At 43.8% G+C, this 16,101-nt stretch overlaps 1 protein-coding gene across 5 annotated transcripts in view; it reads right to left on the bottom strand.

Annotated features, from left to right (window-relative positions):
* TSNARE1 (t-SNARE domain containing 1) overlaps window positions 1–16,101 on the bottom strand; it is a 310,170-nt gene that overhangs the window by 38,353 nt on the left and 255,716 nt on the right. For all 5 annotated transcript variants that reach the window (XM_027845008.1, XM_027845038.1, XM_027845016.1 and 2 more), the window contains 2 exons: window positions 13,128–13,200; window positions 5,870–6,355 (listed from right to left, as the gene is read on the bottom strand). In XM_027845008.1, coding sequence (XP_027700809.1) covers window positions 5,870–6,355; window positions 13,128–13,200 — 559 coding nt within the window. The remainder of the gene's footprint in view (window positions 1–5,869; window positions 6,356–13,127; window positions 13,201–16,101) is intronic.

Below are 16,101 nucleotides of genomic sequence, written 5' to 3'. Positions count from 1 at the left end.
CAGAGCTGGAAAGAAACTCAGAACATAGAGTACTGAATGGCAGAGCTAGAAAGAACCTTGGAACACAGAGTATTAAATGGTAGAGCTGGAAGGAACCTTAGAATATAGAGTATTGAATGGTAGAGAGGAAGAGAACCTTAGAATGTAGAATATCGAATAGCAGAACCTGGAACATAGACTAAAGAACAGAAAAGCTGGAAGGAACCTTAGAACATAGAATACTGAATGGCAGAGTTTGGAATATAGAATATCAAAAGGCAGAGCTGGAAGGACCCTTAGACCTTTAGAATACAGAACATTGAAAGGCAGGGCCAGAAGGAATCTCAGGACACAATACATATACATACACAACAGATCATATCCTATCACCTCGAATGACAGAATATGGACGACAAAATGGCAGAGTTAGGAGGAACACTGGAACGCAGCCTATCAGATGCTGGCAGAGCTGGAAGGAGCCTGGGGATGCAGACCACAGGACGCAGAATGGTGAAGCTGATAGGAACCTTGGAATAGAATGTAGGAAGGCTGGCCTGGGGGCACCCTGAACACAGCACACAGAATATCAGAGCTAGAGGGATCTTAGAAGTCATCTAATTTAAACCCTTCATTTGACAGTTAAAGAAATCAAGACTCACAGAGGGCAAATTTTTGCCTAAAACACTACAGAGAGCAAATGTGAGAGAATGAGAACTAGGTTCTTGAGAACCTAGGTCTTCTGACTTCCAGGCTATTGACTTTGAGCAAACTGCTTCCCCTTTGTAGACCTCAGTTTCCCCCTCTGTGACATGGAGACAGTGATCCTTATGCTGTTTCCCTTGTAGGCATGTTATAAGGGATAACAATTGCATATGGAAATGGAGACAGAGGATGTACAAGACAGACATGAATATAACCCCATCAGTGTTCACTCATCTCTGTGATCTGAGTCAATAAGCAAGCCATTTGATGGTCTCACAACTGTTTGTCTTCCAAGTGAACTTCATTAGCTGTCATCCCAAGTGGATTGATTAGAAATTCTTTTATATGAAAGAGTGAAAGAACTGTCCTTCTGGTACCCTTTGGGGAAAAGAGGCTGGATGGAGGTGTAACGTAACATGTATGTGCAATCTGATGTCTGTCAATCACGGGCAGCAGTGACCCACTGATGATGTATTGACATGTATACAACAGACAAACAGAATAGTGTAGTCATAGACTAACAGTACATGAGAGATGCATTTGAGAAGCCATCAGGTATTACAGCTATCCCTACTTTAGGTATGTGAAAACTGAGGCTTGGAGAGGATCAAACTTATACATATCAGAGGCTTGAACCCAGGTCTTCTGACTCTGGGACTAACACCAATCGCTATGACACAATACCCTTCCAGAATGTGAAAGACAGAGTTGTGATGTTGGGAACCCAAAGGATTGGAAGGATGGTGGTGCCCTAAACAGAAATGGGGAAATCTGGATGGGCTTAGGAGGGAAAGATGATCAAAGTCTATCTTAGAAATGTTGATTTTAAGATGGAGAAGTAGAGTCATCAGTCATCAGGCTGTTGGCAGTGTGTCACTGAGTGTCCAGAAAATCAATTAGAGTGGGTATATAGAATTGAGAGTCATCAGCATAGAGATGAAAATTGAACACATGGGAGCTGATGAGATCACCAAGCAAAAACATGTATAGAGCCTTAAGGGACAGCCAAGTCAGAGCCTCAGGGGACACCCACACTTAGGGGATGGGCGATGGTTTAATAAACAACAAAAGAACCTGAGAAGGGGTATTCAAACAGGGAAACCAGGAGCATTGTCACAGAAGCCAAGAGATCTATGAGGAGGGAGTGCTCAGCTGTTTGGAAAGCTACAGAGAGGTCTAGTAAGATGGGCACTTGAGGAAAAGCCATTGGATTGGGCAAGTAGTTGGAGAGAGAAATTTCGATTGAAAGAGAGGGTCAGAAGCCTGATGGCCAGAGGATGAGAAATGAGTAGGAGGTGAGAGAATAAAGGCAATGAATGTAGATGGCCCTATGATCTGGGCTGTGAAAAGGAGTAAAGATTAGGATAATGTACTGGGGGGTCGGGGCTGGGATTATAGGGCCAAAGAAAGGCGTTTTTGTAGGCTTCAGGAAAGAACTGGTGTTATGGTGAGACCGAATGGGTGCCTGCGTGTGTGTGTGTGTGTGTGTGTGTGTGTGTGTGTGTGTGTGTGTGTAAGAGAGAGACAGACAGAAACAGAAATGGAGACAGAGACACATAGTAAGAGACAGAATCAGAGAGCAAGAACCAGAGATAGAGAGACAGGCAGAGAGAAAGGGGCAAGTTTCTAGAGGAAACAAGGGGAAACTAGGCATAAGGAGGAAGGTTGACCCTGGTGAGTAGAAGAGATTTCACTTCCTTAGGGACTGCACCAAAGGAGGAGAAAATAGGGAGCGAAATGGTGAGGATCTGAGGTAAGTGGTAAGGGAGCAGAGGTTCATGATAGATGGAGACGGTAGATACACTTAAGCCTGACATACTCTTCTCTCTCTGACCTCCACATCCTTATCAGAATTCTACCAGAGCTCTTGCTACCCCTTCTAGGAAGCCTTCCCTGAATGCTCTCTGCCATTCTGGCTGGCTGGGATCCCTCCCTCCTCTGAGGCCTCTCTCTGTCCTTCTGGACACATTACATCCTGCTTGTGCTGTACTCATCTGTGTCTGTGTCTCATGGCCTTCATTTGTCAAATGGAACCATTGAACTCGTGGCCTTCTAGTGGAACCCCTCATTTTACACATGAGGAAACTGAGGCTCAAATAAAGAAAGTAACTGGCCCAAGGTCACACAGATCAAAAGTGGCAGAGTCAGGATTCAAACTCAGGGTCTACAGCTCCCAAGTTTAGCCCTCTCTCTGCTGCATCATCTGCTTCATGCCTAACTCTTACAGAAAACAGCATTTACAGGCAAATGATTATTTACTTCCCACTGGGAAAAGACCATGCTGAAGGCAGCAGCCAAGAGCACTGGCTCTGGAGCCAGAGGATTTAGATTAAACAAGTCACTTCTCCCTTAGGTACCTCATCTGCAAAATGGGCATAATTCTGCTTGCACCACCTATTTTGGGAAAGGAATTCTCTGTCTGAACTATAAAGTACTATACGAGGTTGTTGTTCAGTTGTTTTCAATTGTGTCTGATTTTTTGAGACCCAATTTGAGGTTTTCTTGGCATAGATTTTGGAGTGGTTTGCCACTTCCTTCTCCAGTTCATTTTACAGATGAGGAAACTGAGGCAAACAGGGTTAGGTAACTTGCCTAGGGTCACACAGTTAGTAAGTCTGAGGTCAGATTTGAACTCAGGAAGATAAGTCTTCTGATTCCAGGCCTGGCACTCCATCTACTGCACCACCTAGCTGTCCCTATATGAGGGGGGAGCTATAATGATTCTATAATTACTAGATTATAGGTTCCATGAGGTCAGGGATTGTGTCCTTTTGCTAAATTTTAAGCTTGACCCTAGGAGGGAATTGGCATTGATTTGCTGGATTACAATTCTACGAGGCAGCTAGGGGGCACAGTGGTTGAATTCTGAGCCTAGAGTTGGGAAGACCTGAGTTCAAATCCAACCTCAGACACTACTAGCTGGTTGACTTTGTTATTATTATTATTATTATTAGGCTAGTCACTGAACCTCAGCCTTCTCAGTTTCCTCAACAGTTTGTGATTGCTGGTGTTCAGTCATTTTTCAGTCATGTCTGACTCTTCATGACCCCATTTGGGGTTTTCTTGGCAAAGATACTGGAGTAGTTTGCCATTTCCTTCTCCAGCTCTTTTTACTGGTAAACTGAGGCAAACAGGGTTCAGTGGCTTGCCCACAGTCACACAGTAGGAAGTATCTGAGGCCGGATTTAAACTCATGTCTTCTTGTCTCCAGGCCCCGTGCTCTAGCCAGTGTGCCATCTGTAGAGCTTATAGGACTATGCCACAAAACATGGACAGTTAGAGGTTAGAGGACTGTGTGATCAGTGCATTAGAGAGCTGGTTTACCACAAAGTGATATCGTTGCATGTGAGGAAAGAGACCAGCAAGGTGTGGGGAAGTGTGGGATAGGGACAGTGATGAGGAAAGGCTTCAGCTCAAACAACTGTAAGGGGGAGTTCTTGCGTGGAGCGCATCTCCTCTGGAGCTGATTCACAGCAATAAAGTATTACCATGTGAAGGCCCGCCTCCCCATATAGACCCTGTATTCCACCAGGGCAGGAACCATCTCTGAGCTAAACTTTGTTACCTCCCCCAGTGCTGAGCATCCCCCAAAGGGCCCCTACTGTCTATCAAGGAGCTGCCTTCCAGAGGCCCATCTCTTCTTCTGGGGGTTATCTGGTTCCTCTCCACCCCACCCCTAAATTGCCCCAATGGGGAAAGAAGGAAAGTCTGGGATCACTTCCCCTCATTTTATAGAGGAGAAAACTTGGGGGCCAGAAGGGAGCAGTGACTTACCCAAAGTCACCCAATGGGTTAATGGCAGGGCTGGGATTCACAGCCAAGTTTTCCATTTCCAAATCCAGTGGCCCTTCCTCTTTGCCATACTGCCTCCAGCCACAGCTGTATAGCTTCTGGGGACGGCAGCTGTTTGGGGTTATTGGTTCATTTTTCTATCATGCTGTACCTCTTTCCTTTCTCAGCCAAATCCCTTGAAAAAAGTCATTTACACTACCTTCTCTCCTCTCATTTCTTTAAATTCAAAAATCGAGCACACACACATAAGCTCTCATGCATACCCAAACAAATAATGAACACCCAAACACACACATATACAAAGGCAAGTGTGTACAGACATGCCTACACACACACACACACACACACACACACACACACACTCTTATAAAACATAAATGGGTCGGGGAGGTGAAGAATGAAGGTCAGAGATATGAGCTGGGATTGATTCACCAACATCTTCTGTTCAGGTGGGAATGAAGCCCCGTAGAGGTCAGAGATGATCAAGAGAAAAGAAAAACTGATCATTGCCCATTTATGCAGCTAGGTGTGTGGGAAGAGGGGAAAAGAGAGAGAAAACTAAGAGAGAGAGGAGGGGCAGGAAAGACAGAAGAAAAGGAAGGGAGAGTAGAAAGAGGAAAAATAGGGAAAGAAAAGAAAGATGATAAGAAATAAGGAAAGAGAACAGAGAGCTGGGGAAGACTTAAGTTGTCATCTAGCTCAGGTCCCAAAAGGGGAAGTAATGTACCCAAGGCCATGTAGGTAGTTACTTCGAGCTTTGTGAGATCAATGGGGGTGCATAGTAGACACAACCACAGTCTCTGTCTTCACCAAAGAAAGAACTTCTCATGAACTGCTCTTAGAAAGCCACTGACCCGATGAAGAGACAATGCCCCTGCTTCCAGGGCTCCTCTGGTTTTTGCAAGATTCTTGCAACATCAGAGGGCTCTGGGAGAGACTTCAGGGATGATCTAATTGTACTCCTTCATTTCAGAGGAGGACCCCAAGGCCTGGAGGGTCTTGGGACTTTTTAGAACTGCTTCCTCTTCTGTCCCCATGCAATGTCCTGTTCTGTGTGACCTTGGTCAAGTTACTTGTTTGCCTCAGTTTCCTCATTTATAAAACGGGGACAATAACAGCACCCATGTCTCAGGGCTGCTGTGAAGATAGAAGGAGGGAATAATTATAAAGCGCTTACCACAGTGCCTGGCACATAGTAAGTACTATATCATCAGCAGCATCATCACCATCATCACCATTAGCATCACCACCACCACCACCACCATCATCATCATCACCACCACCATCATCACCATCATCTTCATCATCATCACCATCAGCATCATTACCATCATCATCATCATCACTACTTTGGGATCTGCCCAGTGAGGGCTGAGGCAGGAGAGAATAAACTTACTTGGCAAGGACTCAGCTCCTTGGCTTTCACCTTGGATGTTATGGGCAGAGAAGGTCTCAGCTACCATGCGCTCTACCGGGGTGAGGACTAGGGCCTGGGCCTGCCCACCCTCAGTTGAGGATCTCTGCTGTTCCCCAAGCTTTTTCCTCACGACACCCCGAAGGTCCCGCCACTTGTGTTTCAGGTCACCCATGTCCCGCCGGCAGTATCCCAGAGCATTGACAGCTTGCAGGATCTTGTTCCATACACGGTGTTTCTTGGCTGGTGTGCCCCGGAGTGCCCCAAAGAGCAGCTGGTAATGTCGTGTGACCTTCTGCACCAGTACCTCTGTCTCTTGGGGACTAAAGTTTGGTTTTCGGGTCTTGGTGCGTGAATGAGGGCCTGGTCGTGGGGGTGTGGAACCAGGTCCATCCCCTGACAAAGGGGTGGCCACTGCATGGTCTGGACTGGGGCTCCTCTTGCAAGTTAACACGTTGACATTGGATCCTATAAAAGAACCAAAGGTAGGGTATGGCATGGGCATGGACCCTGGGGGCAAGCGCTATCCTGGGAAAGGATTAGCACCTGGATTGCGTGAGGATTCCTCTATCAATAGAGAAGCCCATCTATCATCCTGACCCTTTGGAGTATGACTTGGTAACACATCTGTAGCTCCCCTCCCCTTTCACTCCTGCAACTTTTCACTCCTAACTGGCCTCTAGCTGGTCAGTCATTTGGGACCAGACACCCACTGCGGGCCAGTCACGCACTTTTCTATCATGCTGTATCTCTCATTTTCTCAGCCAGACACCTTGGGAGAAGAGAAAAACATCTATACTACCTTCTTTCCACTCTTTCTTCTTTTTAAAATTCAACTTTATTTTCAAAGCTGCATTCTTTTCCTCTCATCTCTCCTCCCTCCCCCAAAGAGAAAATAAGAAAAACAAAACCCGTTACAAATATGAATAGTCAAGCAAAACAAATGCCAGCATTGGTCACATTTCCTAAAATACATATCTCCATCTGTACTCTGAGTCCATCAACCCTCTATCAGGAGGTGGGTAGCATGTTTCATCATGAGCCCACTGAAATTGGTCATTGTGTTGATCAGAATTCCCAAGTCTTTCAAAGTTGTTTGTATTTACAGTACTGTCATTGTATAAATCATTCTCTTGGTTCTGTTCACTTTACTTTGCATCAGTTCATACAAATCTTCCCAGGTTTCTCTGAAACCACTCCCTCTCATCATTTCTTACAACATAACAATATTTCTCACTCTTCTCTAAACTTTCTGCCATCTGACTTCCAATCTCTTCACTCAACTGAAACTGCTCTCTCCAAGATTACCAATGATCTCTTAACAGTCAAATCTAATGGCTTTTCTCAGTCCTTCTTGACCTATACTAATCTTTGTCATTGTTGGCAACTCTCTCCTGGATACTTACTTTTTTTAGAGTTTTCCTGACATTGTTCTTTCTTGGTTCTCTTCCTACCTATTTAACTATTCCTTCTAAGTCCCTTTGCTGTATCATCATCCATGTCACAATACAAACCATGGGCATACCTCAAGGCTCTGTTTCTAGGTTCCCTCTTCTCTCTAACCTAATTTACTTGATAACCTCATTAGCTTCGATAGGTTCAATATCATCTCTATATAGATGAAAATGTCTTCCAGATATATCTATGTCTATATCTGTCTACCTAGATCTCTCTCCTTCTCTCCCTCTCTCTCTTTCTCTCTCTCTCTCTCCATGTATCCACTCCTAGTCTCTCCCAAGCTCTAGTCACATATCACCAACACCTTACTGGCCATACCAAACTGAATGCCTTATAGGAATCTTAAACTCAGTGTGTCCAAAACAGAACTAATTGTGTTTCTTTCTAAAGCCCCTCCTCTTCCAAACTTCTCTCATGCTGTAGAGGGCACTAACATCCTTCCCACCACCCAGGTTCACAATCTCATTATCATCCTTGACTTCTTCTTCTTCTTTTTTTTTTTGGTGAGGCAATTGGGGTTAAGTGACTTGCCCAGAGTCACATAGCTAGTGAGTGTTATGTGTCTGAGGCCGAATTTGAACTCAGGTCCTCTTGACTCCAGGGCCAGTGCTCTATCCACTGTGCCACCTACATGCCCCATATCCTTGACATATTAAACTCATGCATCCCACATAACCAATCAGTAGTCAGTTTTTGCCTTTTTATATCCATGACATCTTTCATATATATATATATATATATATAATTTCTTGTCTGGCCTGTAGCAATTGCCTTCAATTTGGGCTCCTTACTTTGAACCTCTTTCCACTCCAATTAATCCTCCAAAGAAAACAGAAAATGATTTTCTTGAAGTTCAAAGGTCTGACCATGTCATACAACCTCACTCCCACACGTGATAACAAATTCCACAGGCTCTGTCTTGCCTCTAGGTTCAAATATAAAAACCCTTAGTTTGGTGTTTAAAGCCCTTCACAACCAAATCCCTTCTTACCTCTCTTTACTTCTTCTTAGAGGTTACACCCTCCATGTTCTCTATCCTGGTCTATTTGCTCTTCTTTGCACATATCACTCCTTCTCTTGTCTCTGTCTCTGCATTGGCTGTCCTCCATTCCTGGAACTTCCTCCCTCCTTTCCTCTGACCCTCGGCATGTCTCATTTCCTTTAACACTCAGCTCAAGTACCACCTTCTGTAGGAAGCCTTTCCTGGTTCCACCTTCCCATCCATAATTACCTTGTGTCTGCTTGTATGTGTCTAGTATATATCTATATATCTATATCTATAGATCTACATATCTATATCTATCTATCTATCTATCTATCTATCTATCTATCTATCTATCTATACATGTCAAAAAAGGGAAATAAGATGAGAGGAGAGGTGCTAGATGCTTTCCAAATGCTAAGACTCAGAGATGTTGTGATTTGGAATGGTGGAGAGATAGCCCACAGTGATGAAATTCATCTTTCATAGAATGAGACCTTTCACAGAATCAAAGATTTAGAACGAAAAATGAGTTTACAGATCACCTGTCCAATTCCCTCCTTTGATACCTGGGAAAGTAAGAATGAAAGAAGATAAGTGAGTCACTTGATTAAGGCTGCAAAAGGTGGTAAAAAACCAAGCTGGAATTTAAACTCCAGGTCTGGACCTGTCAAAGACTCTTTTCACCGTACCATGTTCTCTTGAAGAACGTAAACATTACGTGTTCAATATTTGTTACTTTGTTCATTGTGATTATAAGTATATCACAGTTAGCATGGGCTGGACATGTGACCAGGGGAAGGTGAAAAGAAATCCCTAAGGGATTGTGTTTCAGAGTTCCCAAAACTGACCATACTGCATTCTCCAGCCTTCATATCTACCATGAGACAGTCTTTCATTGCCTCCAGCTCGGATGAGGGCTGCAGAACTCAGGGAGACCCATAAACCCACAGCTAGGTGGCACTTAAGTGTGCTGAGTCTGGAGTGAGAAAGATCCGAGTTCAAATCCAGCCTCAGATCCTCACTAGCTGTATGACTCTGGGCAAGTCACTTAACCTGCATCTGCCTCAATTTCCTTATCTGTAAGATGGGGACAATAATAGTAATCATATTAATAATAATAATAGATGGACCTCCAAGGGTTATTGTGAGGATTAAATGAGATAATATTTATAAAGCACTTAGCACAGTGCCTGGCACATAGTAGGCACTTAACAAATGCTTTTTTTCCCCTTTCTTCCTTCCATACAACAGGACAGTGGGTTAGCCCTTAGAAAGGCCTGGAATTACCTCTCTAGCCAAAATAAAGGAGACCCATTCTTGGTCATTGTCATAAACTATCCATTATATGGGTTATCTCATTTGAGTCTATGGACACAGCATATGCTGATGGGAAGAGCCCGTGTCTGGGAGTCAGACCACCTGGATTCTAATCTTGGCTCTGCTACAAACTCACCATGGGATCTTGGACAAGTTAATTCCACTCTGTGGAGTCTCTTAGTAAAATGGGATGATAATTCTTGCACTATTTACCTCATAGGGTCATGGTGGAAGGGAGTATTTTACAAATAATGAAGAACTATAAAAATGGGAATGATGGTTCTTTTCCCTGCTGTTTCTATTACTATTATTATTAATTCACAATTTGCAACTGGAAGCAATGCTCTTGAGGCTCTGTGGAATAATGAATGTCCTCGCCTGGAAGTTGGGAGACTGGGGTCTCAGCCCCACCTCTATCACTACGTAATTTTATGGCCTTGAGCAACTAGCTTGCCCTGGGTCCCAATTTCTCTATCTGTAAGACTGAGATAATAATCAGTGCTGCAGAGCTCAGAGGGGTATTGTGAGCATCAAATAAGAGAACAGATCTAAAGCACTCAGTATCGATTTTAAAATGCTACATAAATATGAGCGACTATAATTTCAGACTGCAAGGTGAAGCCACCTTCCATTCCTAGTCTATATCGTGTCTCTATAGAGTTGCTGGCATATTGTCTCCCTCATTAGACCATAAGCTGCTTGAGGGCAGGAGCTGTCTTTTGCCTTTCTTTGTATCCCCAGCTCTTAGCACAGGGCCTGGCACACAGCAGGTACCTGATAAATGTTTGTTATTGTTTTTATCTCAGGCCTTACTTGGAAAATCCACACCATTAACAGCACTGCTGAGAATACGTCTAATCTGCTTTAAATATTTTTCAGTTTTTCCGAGCTTTGCCACTTACTAGTTGTATGATTCTGAACAAGTGGTTGCCTCTGGTCCCCAGTTTCCCTATCCCCCAAATAAGGATAATAATAATACATATTGCCCTTGCCCAGTAAGTGCTTTGTAAACCTTGAAGTACCATAGAAATGGGGTCATTACCCTGTGAGTTATCAGAAACCCTTTAGAAGGGAGCCCACTTGCATACAGACAAGGGCATACAGGGGCCCAGCACTAATTGTTCAGGTTAGACAGACAGGTCTAGTGAGGTGATGGGGAGAAGTGAGGAACAAAAGGTAAGAAGGGGGCTTAGAGATCGACTTATCCAACCCCCTCATTTTACAGACAGGGAAACTGAGACTCACATAGATGAAGTGATTTGTCCAAGATCAAACAGGTGTTAGCAGAAGAGGGATTTACACGTGTCTCCTGACTCCAAAACCATTGATACTTCTATTTGACAATGTTGTCTCTTATGCAACTGTATGAATGGCTGATGAAATGAAATGAATGAAGCCCATGTCCCTGGAGTAAGTCAGTAAAGTCACGGAGACTCAGGGTGCCGAGGCCCAAGTACTTAACGGAGGTAGAAAAAGCAAAGGATTTGGATGCTAAGGCTCTGGATCCAAACTTCCCTCTGCTGCTGTCTCACCTCTGTGACCTTGGCCAAGTTACCTAATCTCTCCTGGCCCCAGTTTCTCCACAGGTCAAATAAGGGGGTTAGACTAGATGACTTCTCTGGTTCTTTCCCAATCCACACCCCTTACAATCCCAGGTTAATCACAGAATAATGCCTCTGCTGACACAGCCCGAGTTCCTTTTACAGGAAGCTTCTCCTTCCCTATTTCAGCAGTCTCCAGAAGGACAAAGACAAGCAAATGGGTTTGACTGAAGCAACCCTTTTCCTTCAGGCATCTTCACAACAACCTATTCCATTTTTGAAACATTTTTAGCCTGTGGCTGTTGGAGTGTAACACAAAATGTCAGGGCCAAGAGACCTCAAAACATGGAACACAGAACGGCAGAGCTGAGAGGGTTCTTAGAGGTCAACTAGGCCAATCCTCTTATTTTGTTCCTGAGGAAAGTGAGTTCCAAAGGGGAAGTGACAAGTCAAAGTCACAAAGTCAGGAGCAGAGCTGGACTTGAACACAGGCACAGAGGCTAAGATGTGGGCTTGCCATATGTTTATTTTATTTATCCATACATTCCTGCCCCCCCCACCCCCAAGTCTCTGATTAAAAAGGCATTTGTCCAATCCTTGCTCATTACAGGCAAAGAGAAAGAGAGGGTCAAGAAGGCCTTTGCCTAGCTTCTGCTCTATGGTAGGACTCATCATGGAAGCTACTGAGGGCAAGAAAAGAACACCCAGTTTTTGCCTTTCCATTCTTAGCAAGGTATGAAAGATGAGTGGGAGAAGGGAGGGAAAGGAGGGGAGAAGAGGGGAGCGGGGGGGAGAGAGAGAGAGAGAGAGAGAGAGAGGGAAAGAGGGAGAGAGAGAGAGAGAGAGAGCCAAACTTCTGACTTCTGGCTCTGATAATTACTAGCTGTGTGACCCACACTGAATTATTTTGCCTTGCTAGACACCAATTTATTTATTTGTAAAATGGAAATACTGTTTGCACATCCTCCTTCACAGAACTGTTGTGAAGAGAACTCTTTATAAAGCCTTCAGGTACTATAGAAATATGACTTTTTCCCCTACCTCCACCCCCACTGCCTTCTCACACTGGAGATACCGTCAGCCCTGTGCCCCCCTCCCCCCCTCCTCCAGTTGGTGAGTTCCCTCCTGGAACTTCCACTGGAGAAAGTGTTCAGGCCATCCAGGCTCACTTCTAACCTGGCTCTGCTCCTGACTTTCCTGCTTCTTTGTCCTTTTTATGTGTTGTCTTTCTCCATTTGAGTGTAAGCTCCATGAGGGTAGAGATTATCTTGGATATGCATTCCTAGTGCTCAGTAGCTTTATCTGGTCCTTTGCATCTGACTCCTCCTGAGCCCATTGGAATTTTCTTGGCAAAAAAATGTAGAATGGTTTGCCATTTCCTTCTCCAGCTCATTTTCCAGATGAGGAAACTGAGGCAAACAGGGTTAAGTGACCTGCCTAGGGTCACAAAAATAGTAAGTAACTGAGGCCTGATTTGAACTCAGAAAGATGAGTCTTCCTGACTCAAGGCCCAGTGCCCTACCTACTACACCACCTAGCTACCCCTTCTCTGGTCCTGTTAGATGGTAAATTCAATGAGAACAGGGACCACATTTTATTAAAGAGTTGCTTGCTCATAGAATTTTAGAAAGGATATAATTTGGGCCTGGTACATATTAAATAACTGATAAGTGCTTTATCTCATCTAATCTTTTTTGTGTAGTTCTCCTTAATATCTACACACAAGTTCTGCTCAAATATCTCCTTCACATGTAGACATGACCCAGGGTTCTCAAAGGCCATACAAAGTTCTGAAGGGTCCTAAACTTCCATTATTAACATAGTTTCATCTCTTCCTATCCTTCTGGAACTTCAGCCAGTGACATATGCTTTGACAACGGGAACAGTATGGCAGAAGATCTGGTAGTTATAGAGCTGGGCACATCCCTAATGTACATACCAAGCACATCTCCTTGCTCGGGGACCAGAGAAGTCAGATCCTTGATAATCTGGTTCACATCCAGCATGTCACTCTGCAAAAGAAAAGGTCACGGAATGAGGGGCTTCGTGGGTCCTTCTCCAGCTTCTGTGTAGGGGAGAAAGGTGCTGTGCCAGGAGAGTAAAGAAGAGTTGAACTCTCCTGGGTTGGGGGAGATGTGAAAGATTAAGATACTTGCACTCATGATCTGCAGCAAATTGAAGAGGAATAGAACAGAAAAGAGACAGAGAAAGAGCAGATCCAAGCCTTGACAATGGGCATTCACAATCCAAGAGACAATAAAACTCAGGCATAGGAATAAATATGACAAATCATTGTATTTTTTCTTTCTTTTTTTTTTAACACGTGCAATCATGTAAACATATTTCCACATTAGTCACGCTGTGAAAGAAGAAACAGAACAAAAGAGAAAAGCAAACCAAAAAAAAGTAAAAATAATATGCTTCAATCTGCATTCAGAATCCATAGTTCTTTCTCTGGATGTGGATAGCATTTTCCATCATGAGTCTTTTGGAGTTGTCTCGGATCATTGTGTTGCTGAGAAGAGCTAAGCCTCATAGTCAATCATTGCATAATGTTATCTGTTACAGTACACGATGTTCTGGTTCTGCTCATTTCACTCAGCATCAATTTGTATATGTCTTTCCTGGTTTTTCTGAAGCCCACCTGCTCATCATTTCTTACAGTATTCCATTCCATTCCATTCCATTCATACACCACAATTTATTGAGCTGTTCCCCAATTGATGGGCATTCCCTCAATCTCCAGCTCCACTACAAAAACAGCTGCTACAAATATGTAGGTCCTTTTCCCTTTTTTGTGATCTCTTTGTGATACAGACCTAGTCCTAGTATTGCTGGATCAAAGGGTATGCACAGTTTGGTTGCCCTTTGGACATAGTTCCAAATTACTCTCCAGAATGATTAGATCAGTTCACAACTCCACCAACAATGCATTAGTGTCCCAATTTTCCCACATCTTCTCCAACATTTATCATTTTCCTTTTCAGGACAAATCATTATTAAAAATGAGTAAGACTGCCTAAGAATTGGGCAGCCCAAGAGGGAAATGACTTCCCTTTCCTCAGGCATCAAACATTACTTACCCATATCTATCTTACTCTCTCCTTCAATTCTACTCTCCACCATAGTCATTGTGTAATCATTTTATACTATTACATATTTACATATGTTTTATCTGCTCCTGCTAATGGCAAATCTAATGAGAGCAGGGGCTGAATTTTTTGGGGGAGAGGAAATTGAGGTTAAGTGACTTGCCCACGGTCACACAGCTAGTAAGTGTCAAGTGTCTGGTCTGAGACCGGATTTGAACTCAGGTCCTCCTGACTCCAGGGCTGGTGTTCTATCCACTGCACCACCTAGCTGCCCCAGGGGCTGCATTTTAATAAAGAATCATTAACTCACAGAATTTTACCTTTAGAAGGTATATGAGTTGGGCATCTACTCTAATTTCTACTCCTTATGAATCCCACTAATGACATCCCCAAGTAACAATCCAGCCTCTGCTTAAAGAACTTTAGTGAAAGTGAGCCGTCTACCTCTTGAGGAAGTTCATTCTAATTTGAGACATTTCTAATCACTGGGGAGTTTCTACTTAGGCAAAGATGAAGCCCGTCTTTCTGAAAATCTTACCCATCGCTCCTAAAGTTGCCCTCACAGGCAAGCCAGAGCAAACCCTGGTTCCTCTTTTCTATTATAGCCCTTCACTGCCTTGAAGACAGCTCTTTTGTAACCACAACCCTCTTCTCCAGGCTACTTAGCGCCAGTTGCTTCAAATGATCTTAATATGTCAGGGTTTTCAAATCCTTTAACATTCAAGTTGCTATTGTGTGGACTCAGATAGAGCTTGCTAATGTGCTTCCTTAAGAGAGATGAACACAAAAGAAAAAAAACAAAAAAAACAAAGGAAAAAAAAAAACCCAAAGTACTCTAGGTGAGTTCTGATGAGTCAGAGGACAGTAGAACTTTGTTCTAGATCAGAGGTGGGGAACCTGCAGCCTTGAGGTCACATGTGGCCTTCTAGGTCCTCAAGTGTGGCCTGTTGACTGAATCCAAACTTCACGGAACAAATCCTTTTTTTTTTTTTCAGGCAATAAGGGTAAGGTGATTTGCCCAGGGTCAAACAGCTAGTAAGTGCCAAGTGTTTGGTCTGAGGCTGCATTTGAACTCAGGTCCTCCTGACTTCAGGGCCGGTTCTCTATCCACTGCGCCACCTAGCTGCCCCAAACAAATTCTCTTAATAAAAGGAATTTAGATAGTATACCTTTTTTGATGGAGGCCACTCACATTCATGTCCACATGTGTGTGGACATTCAAAGACACACGTGTACACACATGAGGACAACTCGGACTTATCAGTACCCATGAAACAGGCATCATTTAAACTGGGAGTATGAAATATTTGTTTCATGCTTACATGCTCCTCAGCTTGTAATTTAAGGCCCTCCATCATCTGACTCCAATATCCCATTCTCGCCTTATTTAATCTTCTTTGCCCAAGTCTACTCTACAGCCAAACTGTCCTACTACCCAGGACCTGATGGTCCATCTCAGCCTGTTATGACCAGACAAGATTTTCTTCTTGACTCTGCCTCTCTACATTCTACTCCTCCTTTCAGACTTGGCTCAGGAGTCACTGCCTGGGCTTTCCCTGCTCCCACTCAGGGGTGGGATCCAACCTCCCACCGATTCAGATTTACTTGGTGTGCAGGCTGTCTCTGTCCCAATAGAATAATACCTCCTTGGGGTCAGAGACTGTTTTGTTTTTGTCTTTTAAGTTCCAAAATTTAGCATAATACCTTGGACATCATGGGTCGCTGTTGTTGTTCAGGGTTCAGTCATGTCTGACTCTGCACAACTCCATTTGGGGTTTTCTTGGCCAAGATACTGGAGTGGTTTGCCATTTCCTTCTCCAG

This window comes from Vombatus ursinus, unplaced genomic scaffold, assembly GCF_900497805.2.
Source record: "Vombatus ursinus unplaced genomic scaffold, bare-nosed wombat genome assembly UNPS02005236.1, whole genome shotgun sequence".
NCBI classification, from domain to species: domain Eukaryota; kingdom Metazoa; phylum Chordata; class Mammalia; order Diprotodontia; family Vombatidae; genus Vombatus; species Vombatus ursinus.
Note: the sequence above shows the minus strand (reverse complement) of the source record. Positions and strands in the feature narration are given on the sequence as shown.